The 20,531-nt window shown below is 41.3% G+C and overlaps 2 protein-coding genes across 2 annotated transcripts; one reads left to right on the top strand and one right to left on the bottom strand.

The window, feature by feature from the left end:
• Positions 1-2,364: 2,364 nt before the first annotated feature.
• On the bottom strand, positions 2,365-4,090 carry lyrm4 (LYR motif containing 4). Its single transcript, XM_064991867.1, has 3 exons — positions 3,964-4,090; positions 3,121-3,241; positions 2,365-2,715 (listed from the first exon to the last, which is right to left on the bottom strand). Exons 1-3 carry the CDS (start codon positions 4,047-4,049, stop codon positions 2,644-2,646), a joined length of 279 nt encoding a protein of 92 aa, XP_064847939.1. The 5' UTR covers positions 4,050-4,090; the 3' UTR covers positions 2,365-2,643.
• Positions 4,091-8,489: 4,399 nt separating this feature from the next.
• On the top strand, positions 8,490-19,084 carry riok1 (RIO kinase 1 (yeast)). The gene is made up of 17 exons (XM_064992121.1): positions 8,490-8,621; positions 9,541-9,748; positions 9,990-10,080; positions 10,772-10,841; positions 10,955-10,997; positions 12,771-12,863; positions 13,220-13,332; positions 13,800-13,880; positions 15,395-15,481; positions 15,951-16,088; positions 16,420-16,523; positions 17,032-17,138; positions 17,341-17,406; positions 17,512-17,631; positions 17,859-17,912; positions 18,199-18,312; positions 18,661-19,084. The coding sequence occupies exons 1-17, from the start codon at positions 8,566-8,568 to the stop codon at positions 18,769-18,771; spliced, it is 1,656 nt and encodes a 551-aa protein (XP_064848193.1). The 5' UTR covers positions 8,490-8,565; the 3' UTR covers positions 18,772-19,084.
• The last annotated feature ends 1,447 nt before the right edge of the window (positions 19,085-20,531 follow it).

Here is a 20,531-nt window from a genome sequence, read left to right as displayed (position 1 = left end):
TCTACCTGATAGGTGTGGCATATTAAGAAGCTGATTAAACAGCATGATCATTACACAGGTGCACCTTGTGCTGGGGACAATAAAAGGCCACTATAAAATGTGCTGTTTGGTCACACAACACAATGCCACAGACGTCTCAAGTTTTGAGGGAGCATGTAATCGGCATGCTGACTGCAGTAATGTCCACCAGAGCTGTTGCCAAATAATTTAATGTTCATTTCTCTATCATAAGCCGCATTCAACGTCATTATAGAGAATTTGGCACCACGTCCAACCGTCTTCAAAGCCGCAGACCACGTGTATGGCGTTGTGTGGGTTTGCAGTTTGCTGATGTCAACGTTGCGAACACGATTGCATTTTATCGATTGCAATTTGAATGCACAAAAATACTGGGAGTCCCATTTCTTTAAGGTATCTGTGACCAAAAGATGCATATATGTATTCCCAGTCATGTGAAATCCATAGATTATGGCCTGATGAATTTATTTCAATTGACTGATTTCCTCATATGAACTGTAACTTAGTAAAATCAATGAAATTGTTAAATGTTCCATTTATATTTTTGCTCAGCATAGTTGAAATGACCAATGAGCAGCAGAAAATCTTACAGATTGCACCTTTAGGGAAGACCCTTGTGAGTTCGACATGATATAAGCTTGAATTTCCACTGCCTGGTATATCTGCTGAAAGATCATGACGTATGAAATGGACATTAGTACTGCATGCTGATGAAGCCACGAGTAGTCATTTATAGCAGACATTTAAATCACAGGAGTTTGGTGGCACCTTAATTGGGGAGGATGGGCGTGTGGTAATGGCTGGAGTGGTATAAGTGGAAAGGTAACAATGCCATTCCATTCGTGCCGTCCTCCCCTCAGCAGCCCCCACTGCTTGTGACGGAAAGGGAAAATGTATCTGGTAGGAGGGGGTTCACATTCATTATGTGCCTTACCTGACTCTCTCATCAGAGCACTCTCCCATTTATTTGTATTAGATTGTGGTCATTTCTGTGAGAACAAAACAATAAGACCGACGAATACTGCAAGAGTAGAGCAATTTACGGCAGTTCTTGTCAGAGAGTCTATCAGTTCCATATTTATCATTTGTCATGTTAAAATGTATTATTAAAGGAGCAATCAGCAAGTGACTTTCCCTACTGTATTTAATTAATTTATTTTGCTCCTTTGCACCCCATTATTTTTATTTCTACTTTGCACATTCTTCCACTGCAAATCTACCATTCCAGTGTTTTACTTGCTATATTGTATTTACTTTGCCACCATGGCCTTTTTTTGCCTTCACCTCCCTTCTCACATCGTATATAGACTTGTTTATACTGTATTATTGACTGTATGTTTGTTTTACTCCATGTGTAACTCTGTGTTGTTATGTGTCAAACTGCTTTGCTTTATCTTGGCCAGGTCGCAATTGTAAATGAGAAATTGTTCTCAACTTGCCTACCTGGTCAAATAAAGGTGAAATAAGACTACTTACTGTTGCCATTGATTCTTGAAGAATATTTATAAATGCCCAATGAGTTTAGTTCAACCGTCTTACCACATGTTTTGAAGCTATACCATGTCTGTTTACAAACTTTCATTTTATGAATGGGCAGTCCTTGCCTCCATAACCCAGTCTATGAATTTGAGAGTTGTTCGATTTCTCCAGCCCCATCCCTCAGCTGTTCATCTAAAAAAAAAATGTGGCGGTGTGACGCATCAGTGTTTGAAACGTAGATTACCCCTTTAAGCTTTAGTTACTGTATTTCATTAGAGACAAAGCTAATAATACATTTTATATTCATTGATATCCGCTTAATTTACGGAAACTTGGCCAGATTGCGCTCATGTTTATCACATATTCAGTCGTGAATTAGTTTTTCTAATCTGAGTTTCTGTAACAGTATAACTTTAGACCGTCCCCTCGCCCATACCCGGGTGCGAACCAGGGACCCTCTGCACACATCAACAACAGTCACCCACGAAGCATCGTTACCCATCGCTCCACAAAAGCCGCGGCCCTTGCAGAGCAAGGGGCACTACTACTTCAAGGTCTCAGAGCAAGTGACGTCACCGATTGAAACGCTATTTAGCGCGCACCGCTAACTAAGCTAGCCGTTTCACATCCGTTACACTTCCACAAACAGCGGTTTGGAGAAAGCTTTTCAGCACAAGTTAAACATCTGCATAGTACATACACAAACGGTGTCTTCTGTGATCGTCAAGGCTTGACTCAACAAGCAGAGCATGAATTTATAATAATCTGTGGCTTAGACACCAGAAGTAGTGAAATTTAAACATTGAGAGTAAATCATGTGAAATTATTAAATAGCACTATAAAAACATCCAGCCAAACCACATACTGCATATATTACTGTTTAATTGAGATGCTGCAGTCATTGCAACAAATGGGTATTACATAACACTACAAGCTGTTAGAAATGATAACATGAGTTAAGAGTTTTAAAAAGAGATCATACATTTCAATACATGAGAGAAATGTTGTCTGGTGTAAGTGCTTTCTGGGACTAAAGCCTTTCCTCAGTGCTGTTACCATAGCAAAACATGACTTTAACTGTCCAAAATGTGGTCCAAGACATCCTATGATAACAACAATCACAACAACACCACTACTACTACAAACTCAGAGGTCCCTGTGCACTCCAGTTTCCTCCACAATGGTCCTCTGAGCAGTGTACATCTGGCCAATGGACACCTGCAATCGAAATTTTGAGAACAATCAATAAGTGTTTACATGACAATGCACAGATGTTTTCTGACTTTTTATAGCCTGTAGTAGGTTGTATGGACTGGAGTATATGGATTTGTATAAGGTCTGCCCTCAAATTTGACTTTCAAAGTTTTTATGCTATTTGTTTTAGAGGCAACAAGAGCAACACTTGGCCGTTGGGCCTTCGTCAGGTAGAGATATGTGTTTGTACTCACTGAACCCTTGCGTTTGAGACAAATATTTCTGAATATTGATAAGCTACTATTTATTTCACAAGGCATTGCCTAACTCATGTACAAAGTCTCACTGAATATTTGAATAGGCTATTCTACTAACAATTAACATCCATAATATGCACATCTAAATCAACACTACTGAAGAGTCACTCACCTGTCTCTTGATGACAGCGAGATTCTCTCTGGCCTGGTTGAGCAGCATGTCCAGACTTTTTGGGTTGTCAACATGGAGATTCTCCCTGAAACTATCCTTTACCCTGCGCAGGGCATATGTTCTGAAAGGCAGGAGCAAAAAGTAAATACATCTCAAATCTGGTGGAGAAAAACATGTTATAAGTTGCGTTACTTGCATTGTCATTCAACAAACATTTCAGACGGTAATTTAAAAAAAAAAGCCTACTGTATGCTCGCCTTGCAGGCTTGATTTTGTTCAGTATTAAAAAAAATCATGCGACTCATACCTACATTTGATTGTAGCCTAGCGAGGGCGCTAGCGGACGCTGTTGTTCCTGTCTTGACTTAGGCAAGTGGAAAATATAGGAAAAACTGCGACCACTAGCAGTTTATCGAGGTTAGTTTAATTGCTTCGTCCACGTAGCTAGATCCTGTCAGGGTAACCACTAGATAGTTAGTTAACTATCATATAATTGGAGTCAGATCTTTGCAAAGCCCAAATTGTTTTGATTGAATACGTTCACTACTTTCGCCAGCGTGAGCTAGCTAGCAACGTTACACCTCATAAAAAAAACAAGTTATCTAAGCTACCTGTAACGTTACAGCACAATACATATTTTTTTAAGTAAATATATATTAAAAGATGGTACTAGAAACTCACACTAAGAAGTTGTGCTTTCCACTATTTCTAGCAATGGAAACGTTAACGACTGTCTAACGACGTTGTGAAATGCAGTTTAAACTTACTGTAAAGCTAGTTATATCAACATTAGATTGAAAACATGTCTAATTCTAACCAGTGTAGCTACATTCAATCCCTTACCTGTAATTGTAAGAGTGGAATTTTTTGCTCTCTTTTATAAGCATCCTGTATAAGGAGATCACCTGCGATCTGCTGCATGACGCCATGTTGGTTCATGTAAACACTACGATCGCGTTTCCTTGCCTCCTTCTCAAAAACCCCATTGGATAAGAAAGTCAGATGTCCTGCCCCTCTGACTTTCTCCTCCAATCGGTTTTGAGAAGTACCATGCGGTGACACAGCCCGACAGGATGTTTCTCAACAGAGAAATGAATGAACTAGTTTGTCTTTCACCAATTAAAAATTATAAAAGGCTTAAAATGACTCATAGAAATCTCAAAATGTATCGTATCAGTTTCACTTACTGTCAAAGAGGAGTGACAACTATGCCACATAAAATTCGAGATAGTTGAAAACAGATTTTTGATGTCCTAATACCATGGCATCGGGTTGATGAACTTATTTTTTTAAATACAATTGATGCATCAATTCGTTCGTTTTATTTTATGCTATTAAATAACATTCTCACTACAAAAAGAATGCTCAGTATATGGGGTCTTCAACAGTCAGACCAGTGCAGTCTCTGGAGAATACAGAAACAGAATCAATAGAGCATCTCTTTTGGTACTGTCCATCGGTGGCTTGTTTTTGGAGTCTGGTCCAGGAATGGTTGTTATGCCATAATGTCAGGGTGCTGTTGGACCTGCAAACTGTATTGCTGGGGGATTTGAAGGACCACAGTCAGTCAATAGGAAATACCATTGTGCTCTTGGGTAAAATGTTGCAGATGGGTAGGTTCAAGTCCCTAGGGTGACACCATGGGATAATGGAGGGATGAATTGTGAGAGGTTCAAGTCCCTAGTGAGACACCATGGGATAATGGAGGGATGAATTGTGAGAGGTTCAAGTCCCTAGTGTGACACCATGGGATAATGGAGGGATGAATTGGGAGAGGTTCAAGTCCCTAGTGTGACACCATGGGAGAATGGAGGGATGAATTGGGAGAGGTTCAAGTCCCTAGTGTGACACCATGGGATAATGGAGGGATGAATTGTGAGAGGTTCAAGTCCCTAGTGTGACACCATGGGATAATGGAGGGATGAATTGTGAGAGGTTCAAGTCCCTAGTGTGACACCATGGGATAATGGAGGGATGAATTGGGAGAGGTTCAAGTCCCTAGTGTGACACCATGGGAAAATGGAGGGATGAATTGGGAGAGGTTGAAGTCCCTAGTGAGACACCATGGGAGAATGGAGGGATGAATTGCAATAGGTAATTGTAGAATGATAACATGTGCGAGAGAGAGAGAGGTCATGAGCAGATGAGCTCCCACATTTTTCAGCATGTTTTAAAAATATATAGATTTAGAGTTAGACAAACATAGATTTTTTGGGGATGGACATATACAGGATGCTACCCTAAACAACATAACCTTCACTATGTCACCAGGACATATACAGGATGCTACCCTCTCCAACACAACCTTCACTGTGTCACCAGGACATATACAGGATGCTACCCTAAACAACATAACCTTCACTATGTCACCAGGACATATACAGGATGCTACCTTCTACAACACAACCTTCACTGTGTCACCAGGACATATACAGGATGCTACCCTAAACAACATAACTTTCACTCCAAATTGAAACTACAAACCTACAACCTGATTTTGGATGGAATTACTTGAAAGGCTTCCTACATTCAAGGATTATAAATAGAATTATAAATAGAATTATTATTAGAAGAATGCCCCTCCTCCCACAGGTGTTATTACTACCTCTGAGGGTTTAGAGCTTCAGGTAGTCACCTCATACAAGTACTTGGGAGTATGGCTAGACAGAACACTGTCCTTCTCTCAGCACATATCAAAGCTACAGGATAAAGTTAAATCTAGACTTGGTTTCCTCTATCGTAATTGCTCCTCTTTCACCCCAGCTGCCAAACTAACCCTGATTCAGATGACCATCCTACCCATGCTAGATTACGGAGACATCATTTATAGATCGGCAGGTAAGGGTGCTCTCGAGCGGCTAGATGTTCTTTACCATTAAGCCATCAGATTTGCCACCAATGCTCCTTATAGGATACATCACTGCACTCTATACTCCTCTGTAAACTGGTAATCTCTGTATACTCATAGCAAGACCCACTGGTTGATGCTTATTTATAAAACCCTCTTAGGCCTCACTCCCCCCTATCTGAGATATCTACAGCAGCCCTCATCCTCCACATACAACACCTGTTCTGCCAGTCACATTCTGTTAAAGGTCCCCAAAGCACACACATCCCTGGGTCGCTCGTCTTTTCAGTTCACTGCAGCTAGCGACTGGAACGAGCTGCAACAAACACTCATGCTGGACAGTTTTATCTCAATCTCTTCAATAAAAGACTCAATCATGGACACTCTTACTGACAGTTGTGGCTGCGTTGCGTGATGTATTGTTGTTTTCTACCTTACATTTACATTTACATTTAAGTCATTTGGCAGATGCTCTTATCCAGAGCGACTTCTTGCCCTTTGTGCTGTTGTCTGTGCCCAATAATGTTTGTACCATGTTTTGTGCTGCTACCATGTTGTGTTGCTACCATGCTGTGTGGTCATGTGTTGCTGCCTTGCTATGTTGTTGTCTTAGGTCTCTCTTTATGTGGTGTGGTGTTGTCTCTCTTGTCATGATGTGTGTTTTGTCCTATATTTATGTTATTTATTTATTTTAATCCCAGCCTCCATCCCCGCAGGAGACTTTCGGTAGGCCGTCATTGTAAATAAGAATTTGTTCTTAAACTGACTTGCCTAGTTAAATAAAGGTGAAATAAAATAAAAATAAAAATTATGATTAATTGGGAAAGATGGGTTAAATATATATATATATACAGTACCATTCAAAGGTTTGGACACACCTACTCATTCATTAGGTTTTCTTTCTTTAAAAAAATATTTTCTACATTGTAAAATAATAGTGAAGACATCAAAACAACGAAATAACACATATGGAATCATGTAGTAACCAAAAAAGTGTTAAACATATTCTTCTAAGTAGTCACCCTTTGCCTTGATGACAGCTTTGCACACACTTGGCATTCTCTCAACCAGCTTCACCTGGAATGCTGTTCCAACAGTCTTGAAGGAGTTCCCACATATGCTGAGCACTTGTTGGCTGCTTTTCCTTCACTCTGCGGTCCAACTCATCCCAACCCATCTCAATTGGGTTGAGGTCGGGTGATTGTGGAGGCCAGGTCATCTGATGCAGCACTCCATCACTCTCCTTCTTGTTCAAATAGCCCTTATACAGCTTTGAGGTGTGTCGGGTCATTGTGGGTGCTATGGGTCCCCACTATCGTCTGGGCTTGTGCATAGCCGGTAATACACTAGTGTCCCCCAGTGACCAGTTCTTACATAAAACATCCTCCATTCAGGCTGCCATCACTTTCCTCCTTAACTAGCTTTAATGGCGTGCCGCCCAACAACAACAACAAAGAAAAAATATGCATACTGTCTTAATAAAACACAATTTTCCACCACCATGCTACAGTGGCTAATGCTACTTCCTGATGTTGCACCCTGCATTCAACCAGGGATAATGCCACATTCACGTGCTAGTCCAAACTAGGAAACTCTGACATTTTATCTACCTGTACATGACCATCTGATCATTTATCACTCCAGTGTTAATCTGCAAAATTGTAATTATTTGCCTACCTCCTCATGCCTTTTGCACACAATGTATATAGACACTCTTTTTTTCTACTGTGTTATTGACTTGTTTTTTGTTTACTCCATGTGTAACTCTGTGTTGTCTGTTCACACTGCTATGCTTTATCTTGGCCAGGTCGCAGTTGCAAATGAGAACTTGTTCTCAACTAGCCTACCTGGTTAAATAAAGGTGAACTAAAAAGATAAATGAAAATGTTTTGGGACATATTTAAAAATATATATAATTTTGGTTTGTAGGCAGACTACACTCATAAGGTGTATCGCCACCACCTACTGTGTGAGGTAGTAAAAAACAAACATCCCAAAAAACAAAAGCTGTTTTGGTTGAAAAAATTCATACTAATTACCAAAAACAAGACACACTAACCAAAATTCCCTCTAAAAACCTGAACTCCTTCAGTTGGATTTAAATGTCTACATGTCCGACTTGCTAACTGGTTGCAGTTATATGCATAATGCCTTCCACTTTCAATGAGTTTGCAAGTCAGAAATGTCAGAGTTCCGAAAATAGTTGCAGAATATTGAGGTTGTGGTGGCAGCTGCAGAGAGTATTTTGGGTGTGCGAGACTTGAAGAGTCACAGGGTGTGTTAAGGGGTGGTGTCCCATCCTTTCGGGTTGTTGGATTGAGGTAGGACTAAAATATTTGAATAGTGGAGTAGGGTGTTGTTATTTTTTTGTGTGTGTGGGTGTAGTGTTCGACGGTAGGGTAGTTTAAAAAAAAAAAAGTCAAGCAAAGTATAAGGTAGTTATACCCCAGTCCAGCAGGTGGCGGTAATGCAGCATTTATTGGATGTCAACTCGCTGTTAAACCTCTTCGAAGAAGAAAAATAGAAGGAAGTGTGTAGAAACAGACGAGCTTCTTACACGAGTTCTAACTCACATTGGAGTGAAATACAGAATTGAAATGTCCATGGCCCAGATTGTACCAGGGCAGTTTGATGATGCGGACGAATCAAACAGGTGTCGACAAGTATCCTTTATTTGTAGCCTTTTACTGCTAGTCGTACTTATATCCTTGTTTGTTGTTGCTAGCATGCGTGGCATTGGCATGAACGTTATCTAGCTAACGTTAGGGACTAACCACTGTCATATAACTAGTTATAGCTAAGTATTTAGCTATTTCATTGTTTGAACAACTTATTGGATACGAATAAAAAATAAAGCCTGTTGAATTTATATTTCACAACATGAGTTTTGACTAAATGATCTAGCTAGCTACTTTAACCAGCTAACTGTATTACGGCAGGCGGTGATTAGGAGTCCCACAGGGCGGCGCATAATTGGCCGGGGTCGGCCGGCGTTGGCGAATTTGTTCTTAACTGACTTGCTTAGTTAAATAAATGTATGAAAACGCTGGTAGAGTTGTGTCCGTGTCCTGTGCCTACTCAAGTGTTAGCTCGTATCCAAAAGGCCGGCAGATGGCGATATTGTTTGTACGCAGCCAGTTTATACATTCATATCCACCGGTGGACCGGTTCGTACATAACATTCTCCATTCAGGTTACAAATTGCGTTGATTTCCTCCCTAACTCAATTTAATGGCGAGAAAACTGGGAAAAGATGTATACTTTCCTTATGAAAAACAATTTCCCACAATCATGCGCCAGAATATCGCCATCTGCCGGTCTTTGGGCTGGCTAGGTAGTATGAAACGTTATCTATAAAACAAGGTAGCCAATGTCTCTTTACATTGCATTGCAAATCTAGCAGAGTTTATTCAAGGAACGTATGTAATGACTCAAGACAAACAGCAGAATGCATGTCATGTATTGCCCCTCTCCCTTTGTTCATGTAGCTAGCTAAGTCAATTATTTGTTTTCTTTCTGTCAGTGTTTCAATGTACAGAGCCTGACCACTAGCTATGTTTTTTTTTAAATAGTGTTGCCATCACCCAACCAGCTGAGGAGATGCTTGCAATAGAGGGCCAGGTCAGTGGAGTTAGCCTGGAAACACCATATCATGATTTGTGTGAATATGATGATGAGGAGGAGGAGGAAGAAGAAGAGGAGGATGATGATTGGGACTGGAATGAGACTGGGGACTTGACAAAACGCTACATGGCCAATAGAACGGGAATGAATCACCAGGTAAGTTCAGAACCTCAACATGGATCTCCACATTGTCCTATTCTGGGCCATGTACCAGGCTGATGGGGAGTTGTGTCCCAGACAGTCTATAAAGTTCAGTTTTGGACTATCAGCAAATAAATCATTATTTCAAAATGTACATGTACTAGTGGAGTTTGATAATCATCTGCTCCCATAGCAGGAGCCAATATTGGGTATATGAGACAATGAAGCAAATTGATATCATGTGTTTTTTTTGCAGGCAAATAAACAAAATCTTAGTAACAAATCACAGAAACTGTCAACCCCCACTGACAAGGCTCTGAGGAAGTTTGAACACAAAATTAATTTAGGTGAGTTCAAGTAGAATTTTTAGTGCTGAGCAATTAACTGAAATTTTGGCAATTTTTCATTTTTAAAACAACTAATTGACCACTGTTCAATTATTTTAGTTCAATTTCGTTCTGTTTTCTTTTTGAGCTCAATGAGCACATTTCAGTTTCTCTAGAGATAAATCAAGATCCACCCTGAACTGTGTGCCGTAGAAGGGATTTGTAGTTTCCAACAGGCCAATATTCTACATATTTTAGTGCATAAAATGTGGTAATTAACTACAATGACCATAATCCATTGCACATCTACTTGTACAGTCTGTTTCTTTTACGCCTGAGAGACAAGCATGCATGATTGTGAGGTCATATAGAGAGCAGCAGTTGCTTAGCAACGTCTACCTGAAATGATGAAAGGGATTGATGGTGTTCAGCATGCCTTATTTACTACAAAATAGTGATTTTTGTCAGACAGCATAGGCAGTAGCTCCATAGAGATGACTTGGAGTAAAATAATCAAAGCAATCAAGTAATATAAACAAGAACTGAAATATTTTCTTAAAGTAATGTGGATAAATTATGGTTAATACTGTCATGGGACTTTTATTCATTGTTTTATTTGGGGTACAGCAACTAAGTATTTTAGCTGTGTAGATGGACAATACAATGTGAGAAGTAACTGTATAGAGCGCTGAATGTGTTTGTTTTACTGTAGATAAGCTCAACTATGCTGACTCTGTGATCAACAAAGTGACCGTGATGCAGAAACAACAAAATGCTGACACGTATGTAACCTGTCACTGAACATGACATTGCACTGCTTGGAGTAAAGAGTACTTTATATTTCTGTCATTGTATAAAAAATAATTTTGTTGGCTGTTGTGGTTACTTCCGCTAGGTTTCGAGTGAAAGACAAATCTGACCGGGCTACAGTTGAGCAGGTGTGCTTTTAAAAATAGTTTTATTCCCGTTGAGTTTTATAGTGTATATATGTATGTATATGTGTATTTTTTTTAAATAATCTGTGTGTGTATATATATGTGTGTGTGTGTGTATATTTATTTATTTTACACATACATACATAAATGCATTCAGTGCCTTTGGGAAGTATTCTGACCCATTTACTTTTTCCACATTTTGTTACGTCAATCTTACTCAAAAATTGATAAAAATCATTTCCCCCCTCATCAATCTACACAAAATACCCCATAATGACAAAGTGAAAACAAATATTTAGAATTTTTTTCAAATGTATTAAAATTAACAGATACCTTTATTTACATAAGTATTCAGAACATTTGTTAAGAGACTCAAACTTAAGCTCAGGAGCATCCTGTTTCCATTGATCATCCTTGAGCTGTTTATTCAACTTGATTGGAGTCCACCTGTGGTAAATTCAATTGATTGGACATGATTTGGAAAGGCACTCGCCAGTCTCTATAAGGTCCCACAGATGACAGGGCATGTCAGAGCAGAAACTAAGCCATGAGGACGAAGGAATTGTTCGTGGAGCTCCAATACACGATTGTATCGAGGCACAGATCTGGGGAAGGGTACCAAAACATTTCTGCAGCATTGAAGGCCCCCAAGAACATAGTGACCTCCATTATTATTAAATGGAAGAATTAGACTCTTAGAGCTGGCCACCCAGCCAAACTGAGCAATCTGGTGAGAATGGTCTTGGTCAGGGAGGTGACCAAGAAGCCAATGGTCACTTTTGACAGAGCTCTAGAGTTCCTCTGTGGAGATGGGAGAACCTTCCAGAAGGACAACCACCTCTGCAGGACTCCACCAATCAGGGCTTAATGGTAGAGTGGCCAGACGGAAGCCACTCCTCAGTAAATGGCACATGGCAGCCCGCTTGGAGTTTGCCAAAAGGCACCTAAAGGACTCGTACAATGAGAAACAATATTCTCTGTTCTGATGAAACCAAGATTGAACTCTTTGACCTGAATGCCAAGCGTCACATCTGGAAGAAACCTGGCACCATGTGAAGCATGGTGGTGGCAGAAACCATGCTGTGGGAGTGTTCTTCAGCGGTAGGGACTGGGAGACTAGTCAGGATCGAGGCAAAGATGAATGGAGCCACGTACAGAGAGACCCTTGATGAAAACCTGCTACAGAGCACTCAGGACCTCAGACTGGGGTGAAGGTTCACCTTCCAACAGGACAATGACCCTAAGCATAGCCAAGACAACACAGGAGTGGCTTCGGGACAGGTCTCTGAATGTCCTTGAGTGGCCCAGCCAGAACCTGGACTTGAACACAATCTAATATCTCTGGAGAGACCTGAAAATAGCTGTGCAGCAACGCTCCCTATCCAACCTGACAGAGCTTGAGAGGATCTGCAAAGAAGAATGATAGAAACTCCCCAAATACATGTGTCGAGCTTGTAGCGTCATACCCAAGAAGACTTGATTGTATTTGCTGCCAAAGGTGCTTCAACAAAGTCCTGAGTAAAGGGTCTGAATACTTATGTAAATGTGATATTTCTGTTTTTTTTTTAGGAAACATTTCTTAACCTGTTTTTTGTTTTGTAACTATGGGGTATTGTGTGTAGATTGATGTGGGGGAAAAAACAATTGAATCAATAGTACTAAATCAGAGATGAAAATGATGTTATTTTATGTGGTGATGGCATTCTGTTTGGATTTCATGCCTGAGTAACAGAAAATCAACAGTGAATTGATTTCCTTATATTGTTTGTTTGAAAGGTGTTGGACCCGCGGACGCGAATGATTCTGTTTAAGATGCTCAGCAGGGGTGTCATTTCAGAGATCAATGGATGTATCAGCACAGGCAAAGAGGCAAGTTGATCCCACAACGTCATGAGGCAAATGTATCCACCACTGTGGAACACTTGGGCCTCCCCGAGTAGCGCTGCAGTCTAAGGCACTGCATCTCATTGCCAGAGGCATCACTACAGACCCTGTTTCGATCCCGGGCTGTATCACATACCGGCTGTGATCAGGAGTCCCCACAGGGTGGCGCACAATTGGCCCAGCGTCGTCAGGGTTTGGCCGGGGTAGGCCGTCATTGTAAAAAAGAATTTGTTCTTTTCTGACTTGCCTATTTGTTATATAAAAAAAACAATTGTGGGCAACTTATCGTCCTACGAATGGCATATTCAGTTTCATTATTTCAAAGTGCTTTTTACCAACAGGCAAATGTTTACCACGCAACCACTGCCAATGGTGAGAGCAGAGCCATCAAGATCTACAAGACCTCCATCTTACTGTTCAAGGACCGTGACAAATATGTTAGTGGAGAATTCAGGTGAACAGCATTTCCTGGCTTGTCTAAGATGGTGTTATAAAACCAAGACCTTTAAGTAACCGTGTTTCAGAAGGGGTTGATGTGGAACTAACTATTTGGTGCAGTCTGTTGTGTACCGTAGGAATGGGCATTTGAAAGATTCTGTGTTGGATATACTCGCATTGAAAAATATTTGAGTACTCGCATGTTTGCGTTTCTTAAATGTGAAATAGGGCTGAAAGAGATTTTTTTTAAACATTTTTTTTTACTGCACTTTACCTACTCTAGAAACAAATGCATGTTAGTTGATTTTGTCAGTGCTTAGAAATGTAACCTGCTAAATAATTGCAATTTTATATTGAGTACCTGCATGCGATTATTAATCCGATATAAACTAATCGAGTACTCACGCCCATCCCTAGCGTACAGTAGTCTCGGATTGCATCAGCCATGTTTAAAGCTGATGACGTCTGTCGTCTGCCCTCCAGGTTCCGCCATGGCTACTGTAAAGGAAACCCCAGGAAGATGGTGCGAACCTGGGCCGAGAAGGAGATGAGAAACCTCATCAGGTGAGCATCCCCAAGATGAGCCATGGTAAAAGTAACCCTTGGTTACGCTCTATTTTACGCCTGGTTTTAAGGTGGTATTTACCCCGTTACACTCATACCCGTATACTGGTTGCACATTGCAGATTTGGGCAATGATAAGCGCCTAAATCGGAACGCAGTGGCTGTACAGTGACATGCTATACAGTGACGTCATAGCTCAGACTGCTCTTCACAGCTCTGTATGGGTTTTGACTGACGAGACAATCTGAACTTGAGCATTGCACGCGACAAGAAGTTGTGCCGTCCCTCCCGCAATAATTGGGCAACTTTTGCAAATGGTTTGTCTGAGTGAGGGAAATGCTGTGAAATTAAGAGAACTTTATGTATTTTGAAAGGTTTTTGTTTTGTTTTTATGCATATGGACTTTCTGCCAGCTTTTATTCCAGCTCATGAAGCTGGGATCAACACTTATTTATTTTACATGTTGATCCTATATTGTTGTTCAATATACTTAGGAAAAAATGCACACTTTGGAGAGGTGTGTGTGTGTGTCCACTTGGAGACACCAGTTAGTCCTCTGCCTCAACCCCTTGTCATTCTCTTATGTTGCTCCTACAACACGTTGTCCAGGAATATTGTCATCATGTTACTGAAAGTATCCAGAGGATTGTCAGATGTGGTGAATGTGGCACTAAATGTAAAATACAGATCAAATCAACAGTGGAATGTTTGGATTCAGTCTCATCAGGTGAACTCTTGTCCTCAAATTTGGTCTAATAATTTTCCCATAATTGCCAAACTTTTCCCTTTCAATTGCTACCGTGCTTATGCATGTACTTTTCATCTTCCTTCTGTAAGAAACATTTCAAGTTAGTGTAAATGGTTAGGAACCTATACCAGATTCCAGAAGGTAAGTCAAATAAATCAACGCCATTGGGTGACTGCCTGGCACCATTGGGTGACTTCCTGGCACCATTGGGTGACTGCCTGACTGCCTGGCACCACTGGGTGACACCATTGGGTGACTGCCTCACCACTGGGTGACTGCCTGGCACCATTGGGTGACTTCCTGGCACCATTGGGTGACTGCCTGGCACCACTGGGTGACTGCCTGGCACCATTGGGTGACTTCCTGGCACCATTGGGTGACTGCCTGGCACCACTGGGTGACTGCCTGGCACCATTGGGTGACTTCCTGGCACCATTGGGTGACTGCCTGGCACCATTGGGTGACTGCCTGGCACCACTGGGTGACTGCCTGGCACCACTGGGAGACTGCCTGGCACCACTGGGTGACTGCCTGGCACCACTGGGTGACTGCCTGGCACCCAATGGTACAAGCCTACGCTTGTGTCAATGAATCACCTTTGACCCTAAACTCACTCGTTTTGAAAATCGACTGAAAAAGGGAGGGACTACTTGGACTTGTCCAATAAGAAACGCCGGTTTTCCGTTCCACTTGCAACACACTGTGGTGTACCTGAAAGAATAGGACCCTGCGTTTTTGCTTGTCTCTTCGTACTGCCTGTCTCCAGGTTGCAGACGGCAGGCATCCCGAGTCCGGAGCCAATCATGCTGCGTAGCCACGTGCTCCTCATGAGTTTCATCGGCAAGGATGACATGTAAGTATGATCAGGCTTCGTTTCCGTTTTGACATGTCAATATTATATACCGGTTACTATGTCTGGCTTAAAGGTTGTTTCCTAGTTCTATGTGTAAGTTCTGGTTTTATCTAGCCTGTATGTAGTGAAGCTGTGGTCCAAATCAATTCTCTCAAAAAGGACAAACAATTCACTTATTCAACTGTCGTCATTGCTAATGTGATGATTTGAGAGCAAAAACGTTTAATGGGGGTTTTGTTCTGGAACTTCTGGTAACTACTGTTAAGGCTGTTATGTTTTTCTATACTTTAACTATGTCAATGTTGAACGCTGTTGTTTTTGCTGCTGCGTTATAGCAGTGTGTGTGGTGTTTGAGATGCATTCTACGCAGGTCTGCATACACGTCTACGTTTACTATATAGCAAACTGATAAACGTGGATGCTTCTCCTGGCTTTGAAGGTCTGTTTTAATCTGTATCTCTGGTCCCAGGCCTGCTCCTCTGTTGAAGAACGCTTCCCTGTCTGAATCCAAAGCACGTGAGCTGTATCTCCAGGTGATACACAACATGAGGGTTATGTACCAGGAGGCCCGGCTGGTCCATTCAGACCTCAGTGAGTTCAACATGCTGTAAGTTCCCTCTTGTTATCGTGTGTGTGTGTGTGTGTGTGTGTGTAAACTACGCTTATTAGTTATATTCATAAGGCGTTTCTTCTTCGTTTAGATATTCATAGAGAGTCAATGGTGTTGTATTGTACATTGAATTGAACAACAGGAAATATTACTGATTGTGCCTTTAAGTAAAAACCCTTCCAGTGATGCAGGTGCAATTTTGTCAGATACTGGGGTTGACTAAATTGATTCATTCAATTGTTTTTATATATGTATATTTTTTTTCAAAACCCCCCATTAAACGTTTTTGCTCTCAAATCTTTTTTTCAATTATTGCTTATCTTTCAAGGTACAACGACGGTGCCGCCTACATCATCGACGTGTCCCAGTCTGTGGAGCACGACCACCCCCACGCTCTGGAGTTCCTCCGCAAAGACTGTACCAATGTCAATGGTATGTGTGGCCCAGGCCCGTATTCACACAGTCTCTAGAGAAAGAGTTCTGATACCGGATCAGTTTAGCCTTTCACCATCATCATACATATGACTAGGGGGAGACCTGATCCTAGATCAGCGCTCTGTGACATTGTCAACCAGCCACAGCCTTAATGCTTGTGGGTAATAGAATATTGCATTTCTAAAGCGCAGATTGTTTCTTTATTATTTGACAAAGCGTCCTTTAGCCATAGCATTCTAATATTCTAAAAGGTTTTTCGAAACAAAACGTGTATGATAGTTCTGTTTTGTTTAATATCGTCAAATGTAGCTACATTTCATCTGCGATTGCCGTAACTCCAACCCGACATGCACGTAATATGTGAAACACAAGAGGTTAATGTAGACAAGAGGTTATAGGACAATGGGCAGTGCATATACTAGGAGTGTCCAGTGGTTTCTGTTGGAAGTATGAGGCTCTGAGTTTGGATGAAAGGCTCGATGAGATTTGGTCCCGTGTCCCGCAGACTTTTTCCTGAAGAGAGGGGTAGCGGCGATGACTTTGCGTGAGCTCTTTGAGTTCGTCACCGATCCCTCCATCACCAGCAGCAACATCAACCTCTACTTGGAAAAGGTAGGGGGGCGGCATGTTTCATTTGATGTGAAGTTTGCTTATCTACACGATTGAATCATAACCGTATGTTTTTTTTGTATTTGTTTTGTCAAGTGAAAAGTTGCACTGTGGGATGCTCCGTGCGTTTCTGTACACGCTCAGTACTCAGCGAGCATGGCATTTTGATATGCCTGTGTTCATGGTGGCTCTCTTCTCATTGTAGGCGATGGACATTGCTTCCGAGAGGACGGCAGAGGAGAGGTCCAATCAGGATAGTGTGAATGAGGAGGTAGTCCTTTTATTTTTTTAGATCTGATAACCATGTTTTTTTGGGGGGTTCCTCCACGATGTTCTAACGTTCTCTCTGTTTTGGTTTATTGTTGAACTGTGACAGGTGTTTAAGAACGCGTACATCCCGCGCACACTTACAGAAGTGAGCCACTACGAACGTGACGTGGATGCCATGACAAACATGAAAGACGACGAGTCCTCGCACAACATGCAGAATGACAACGTGAGTTGACGAAAACCCGGACGTAACCGCTCAAACACACCATTCTGATACCAAAGTAGTCGACTTTGTCAACAACCCCCTAACTCATGGTTCACTTTACAGGTTTCTCTACTTCCTGATATTTACTGTTACTTTTTTTCCAGTAGCAATGTGATTGAGCCAACCCCCACACTGTGATTTATTAATCTGGCTCTTCTGTGTTAATGCCTGTGATCTCTTTGATATAGATCCTCTACCAGACAGTGACGGGCCTGAAGAAGGATCTGTCTGGAGTTCAGACAGTAAGTCATACTCAATGCCACCCTTTTCCCTTGTGAATTGGCAGCAAAGGTTGCGTGTCAATTAAAGAGAGGTTGATAAAAACATTTTTTAGACGTATGGCTTTGTGGCGACTGTCAACTGAAATAAACAGATTTTAATCATGGGTTCTAATTGAGAATAAAGTCATGTGTGATTCTGAATATTTTTACCATGACCCTGCATGAGTTGAGGAAATGGTAAGTATATGATTGTTTGACTGTTGTAAATGTTTAATTGTTGACTGTTATTTCATCCCTCCGTTTGTAGGTACCTGCCCTGCTCCAGGACTGTGGTGTAGAGGAGAGCTCAAGTTCAGAGGATGAAGATGAGGATGGTGGCAAACATGAGTCTGTGGGAGAAGAGTCTCAGATTGACAAGAAGGTATGTTTCTATTAAAACTGTGAAGGTGAATTTGTCAAGTAATCTTGCAATATTTAACTGCTATCAGCACATTTAGAAAACAAACATCTTATTGCCTTGGAGGTATGAATAAAAAATAAATAAGGAAATTACACAAGACCACCAGAGGGAGTGAGCACCTTGTGGTTATTGTAACCCTGCAACTGTGCCCACTACTTTTAGGTTATTACATGGCCTATACAAAACTAAATCTGGAGCATGTTCTGCAAATATCCCAAACTATTTCGTTTTCTTTCAGTCTGAATTTAAGTCACCTGAAATTACATCAATGTTTCATTCTATACCCAAACCTGTTTCTGCATTTCTTAGGAGATAAAGAAACTGGCCAAGGAGGCCCAGAGGGAAAAGAGAAAAAACAAAACACCGAAACACGTGAAGAAGAGAAAGGAGAGGGTTTCAAAGATGAAGAAAGGCAAATGAGTGGACCCAGTAATCAAGAATACACCAGACCGATACATGAACTTTTATCCCAGTGACTTCATGAACTGCTGTAAACCTCCGTGCTCAACACACACAGGCCTTCAGTAACACTAGTGAAACTGGTGAAGAGTTGTGCAGTATTAGGCCACACTAACAGACAGTGACAAAATATGACATGTTTATTATATAAGAAGTATGTGGGCAAAATATTGTTAACCATGTCAGGTGTCATGCACAATGCTTTAGTGTTTTATGATAATCGCTATAGAAAAGCAGTTCAATTAAATGTAAAAAAAATATTATAAATACACAAGTCTAAATGAAGTTGTACTTTACCTTGAAACATTTTACCAAAGAGGTTTCAAGGCTCTTCTATGTACTGCAGCAGCTCCTAATGGTCTGGACTAAAGCTAGTCATTTGGAAACCAAAATAACCACATGAAAATTGTGGCTTGCAGCCAGCCAGTCCTCACATTGTATAGGGATGGAAATAATTAAACATTATTTACCATGAAATACTGAATTTCACTTTTTCTGATTGTATTGTCCCCATAGGGAAATGAGGTAAGGCAATAAATAGGCCATAGTGGCAAAATAATTACAATTTAGCAATTAAACACTGGAGTGGTAGATGTGCAGAAGATGAATGTGCAAGTAGAGATACTGGGGTACAAAGGAGCAACAACAAAAAAATAACAGTATGGGGATGAGGTATTTGGATGGGCTATTTACAGATGCACTGATCTGTCACCTGCTCTGACAGCTGGTACTTAAAGTTGGTGAGGGAGATATGAGTCTCCACCTTCAGTGATTTTTTGCAATTTGTTCGTCATTGGCAGCAGAGAACTGGAAAGAAAGGCGGCCAAAAGAGGAATTGGCTTTGGGTGTGACCAGTGAAATATACCTGCTGGTGCGTGTGCTACGGGTGGGTGTTGCTATGATGACCAGTGAGCTGAGATAAGGCGGGGCTTTACCTAGCAAAGACTTATAGATGACCTGGAGCCAGTGGGTTTGGCGACGAATATGAAGCAAGGGCCAGCCAACAAGAGCATACAGGTTGCAGTGGTGGGTAGTATATGGGGCTTTGGTGACAAAACGGATGGCACTGTGACAGACTGCATCCAATTTGCTGAGTAGTGCTGAAGGCTATTTTGTAAATGACATCGCCGAAGTCAAGGATTGGTAGGATAGTCAGTTTTATGAGGGTATGTTTGGCAGCATGAGTGAAGGATGCTTTGTTGTGAAATAAGAAGCCAAGTCTAGATATAACTTTGGATTGGAGATGTTTTATGTGAGTCTGGAAGGAGAGTTTACAGTCTAACCAGATACCTCGGTATGTGTAGATGTCCACATATTCTAAGTCAGAACCATCAAGTAGTGATGCTAGACGGGCAGGCAGGGGCTGGTAGTGATCGGTTGAAGAGCATGCACTTAGTTTTACTTGCATTTAAGAGCAGTTGGAGGCCACGGAAGGAGAGTTGTATGGCATTGAAGCTCGTCTGGAGGTTAGGTAACACAGTGTCCAAAGAAGGACCAGAAATATACAGAATGGTGTCGTCTGCGTAGAGGTGGATCAGAGAATCACCAGCGGCAAGAGCGACATCATTGATGTATACAGAGAAAAGAGTCGGCCCGAGAATTGAATCCTGTGACACCCCCTTAGACTGCCAGAGGTCCGGACAACAGGCCCTCCGATTTGACACACTGAACTCTGTCTGAGAAGTAGTTGGTGAACCAGGCGAGGCAGTCATTTGAGAAAC

Source organism: Oncorhynchus masou, chromosome 17 (genome assembly GCF_036934945.1).
Source record: "Oncorhynchus masou masou isolate Uvic2021 chromosome 17, UVic_Omas_1.1, whole genome shotgun sequence".
NCBI classification, from domain to species: Eukaryota; Metazoa; Chordata; class Actinopteri; order Salmoniformes; family Salmonidae; genus Oncorhynchus; species Oncorhynchus masou.
This window is presented reverse-complemented; position numbering and strand designations above follow the sequence as displayed.

Coding starts and splice junctions, on each gene's coding strand:
- lyrm4 (XM_064991867.1), bottom strand. CDS start 4,049: ATGGCGTCATGCAGCAGATCGCAGGTGATCTCCTTATACAGGATGCTT. Junction 3,242..3,963: donor TTCCACTCTTACAATTACAG/GTAAGGGATTGA, acceptor CCTGCCTTTCAG/AACATATGCCCTGCGCAGGG. Junction 2,716..3,120: donor TCGCTGTCATCAAGAGACAG/GTGAGTGACTCT, acceptor TTTCGATTGCAG/GTGTCCATTGGCCAGATGTA.
- riok1 (XM_064992121.1), top strand. CDS start 8,566: ATGTCCATGGCCCAGATTGTACCAGGGCAGTTTGATGATGCGGACGAA. Junction 10,081..10,771: donor TGAACACAAAATTAATTTAG/GTGAGTTCAAGT, acceptor GTTTTACTGTAG/ATAAGCTCAACTATGCTGAC. Junction 18,313..18,660: donor AGTCTCAGATTGACAAGAAG/GTATGTTTCTAT, acceptor TGCATTTCTTAG/GAGATAAAGAAACTGGCCAA.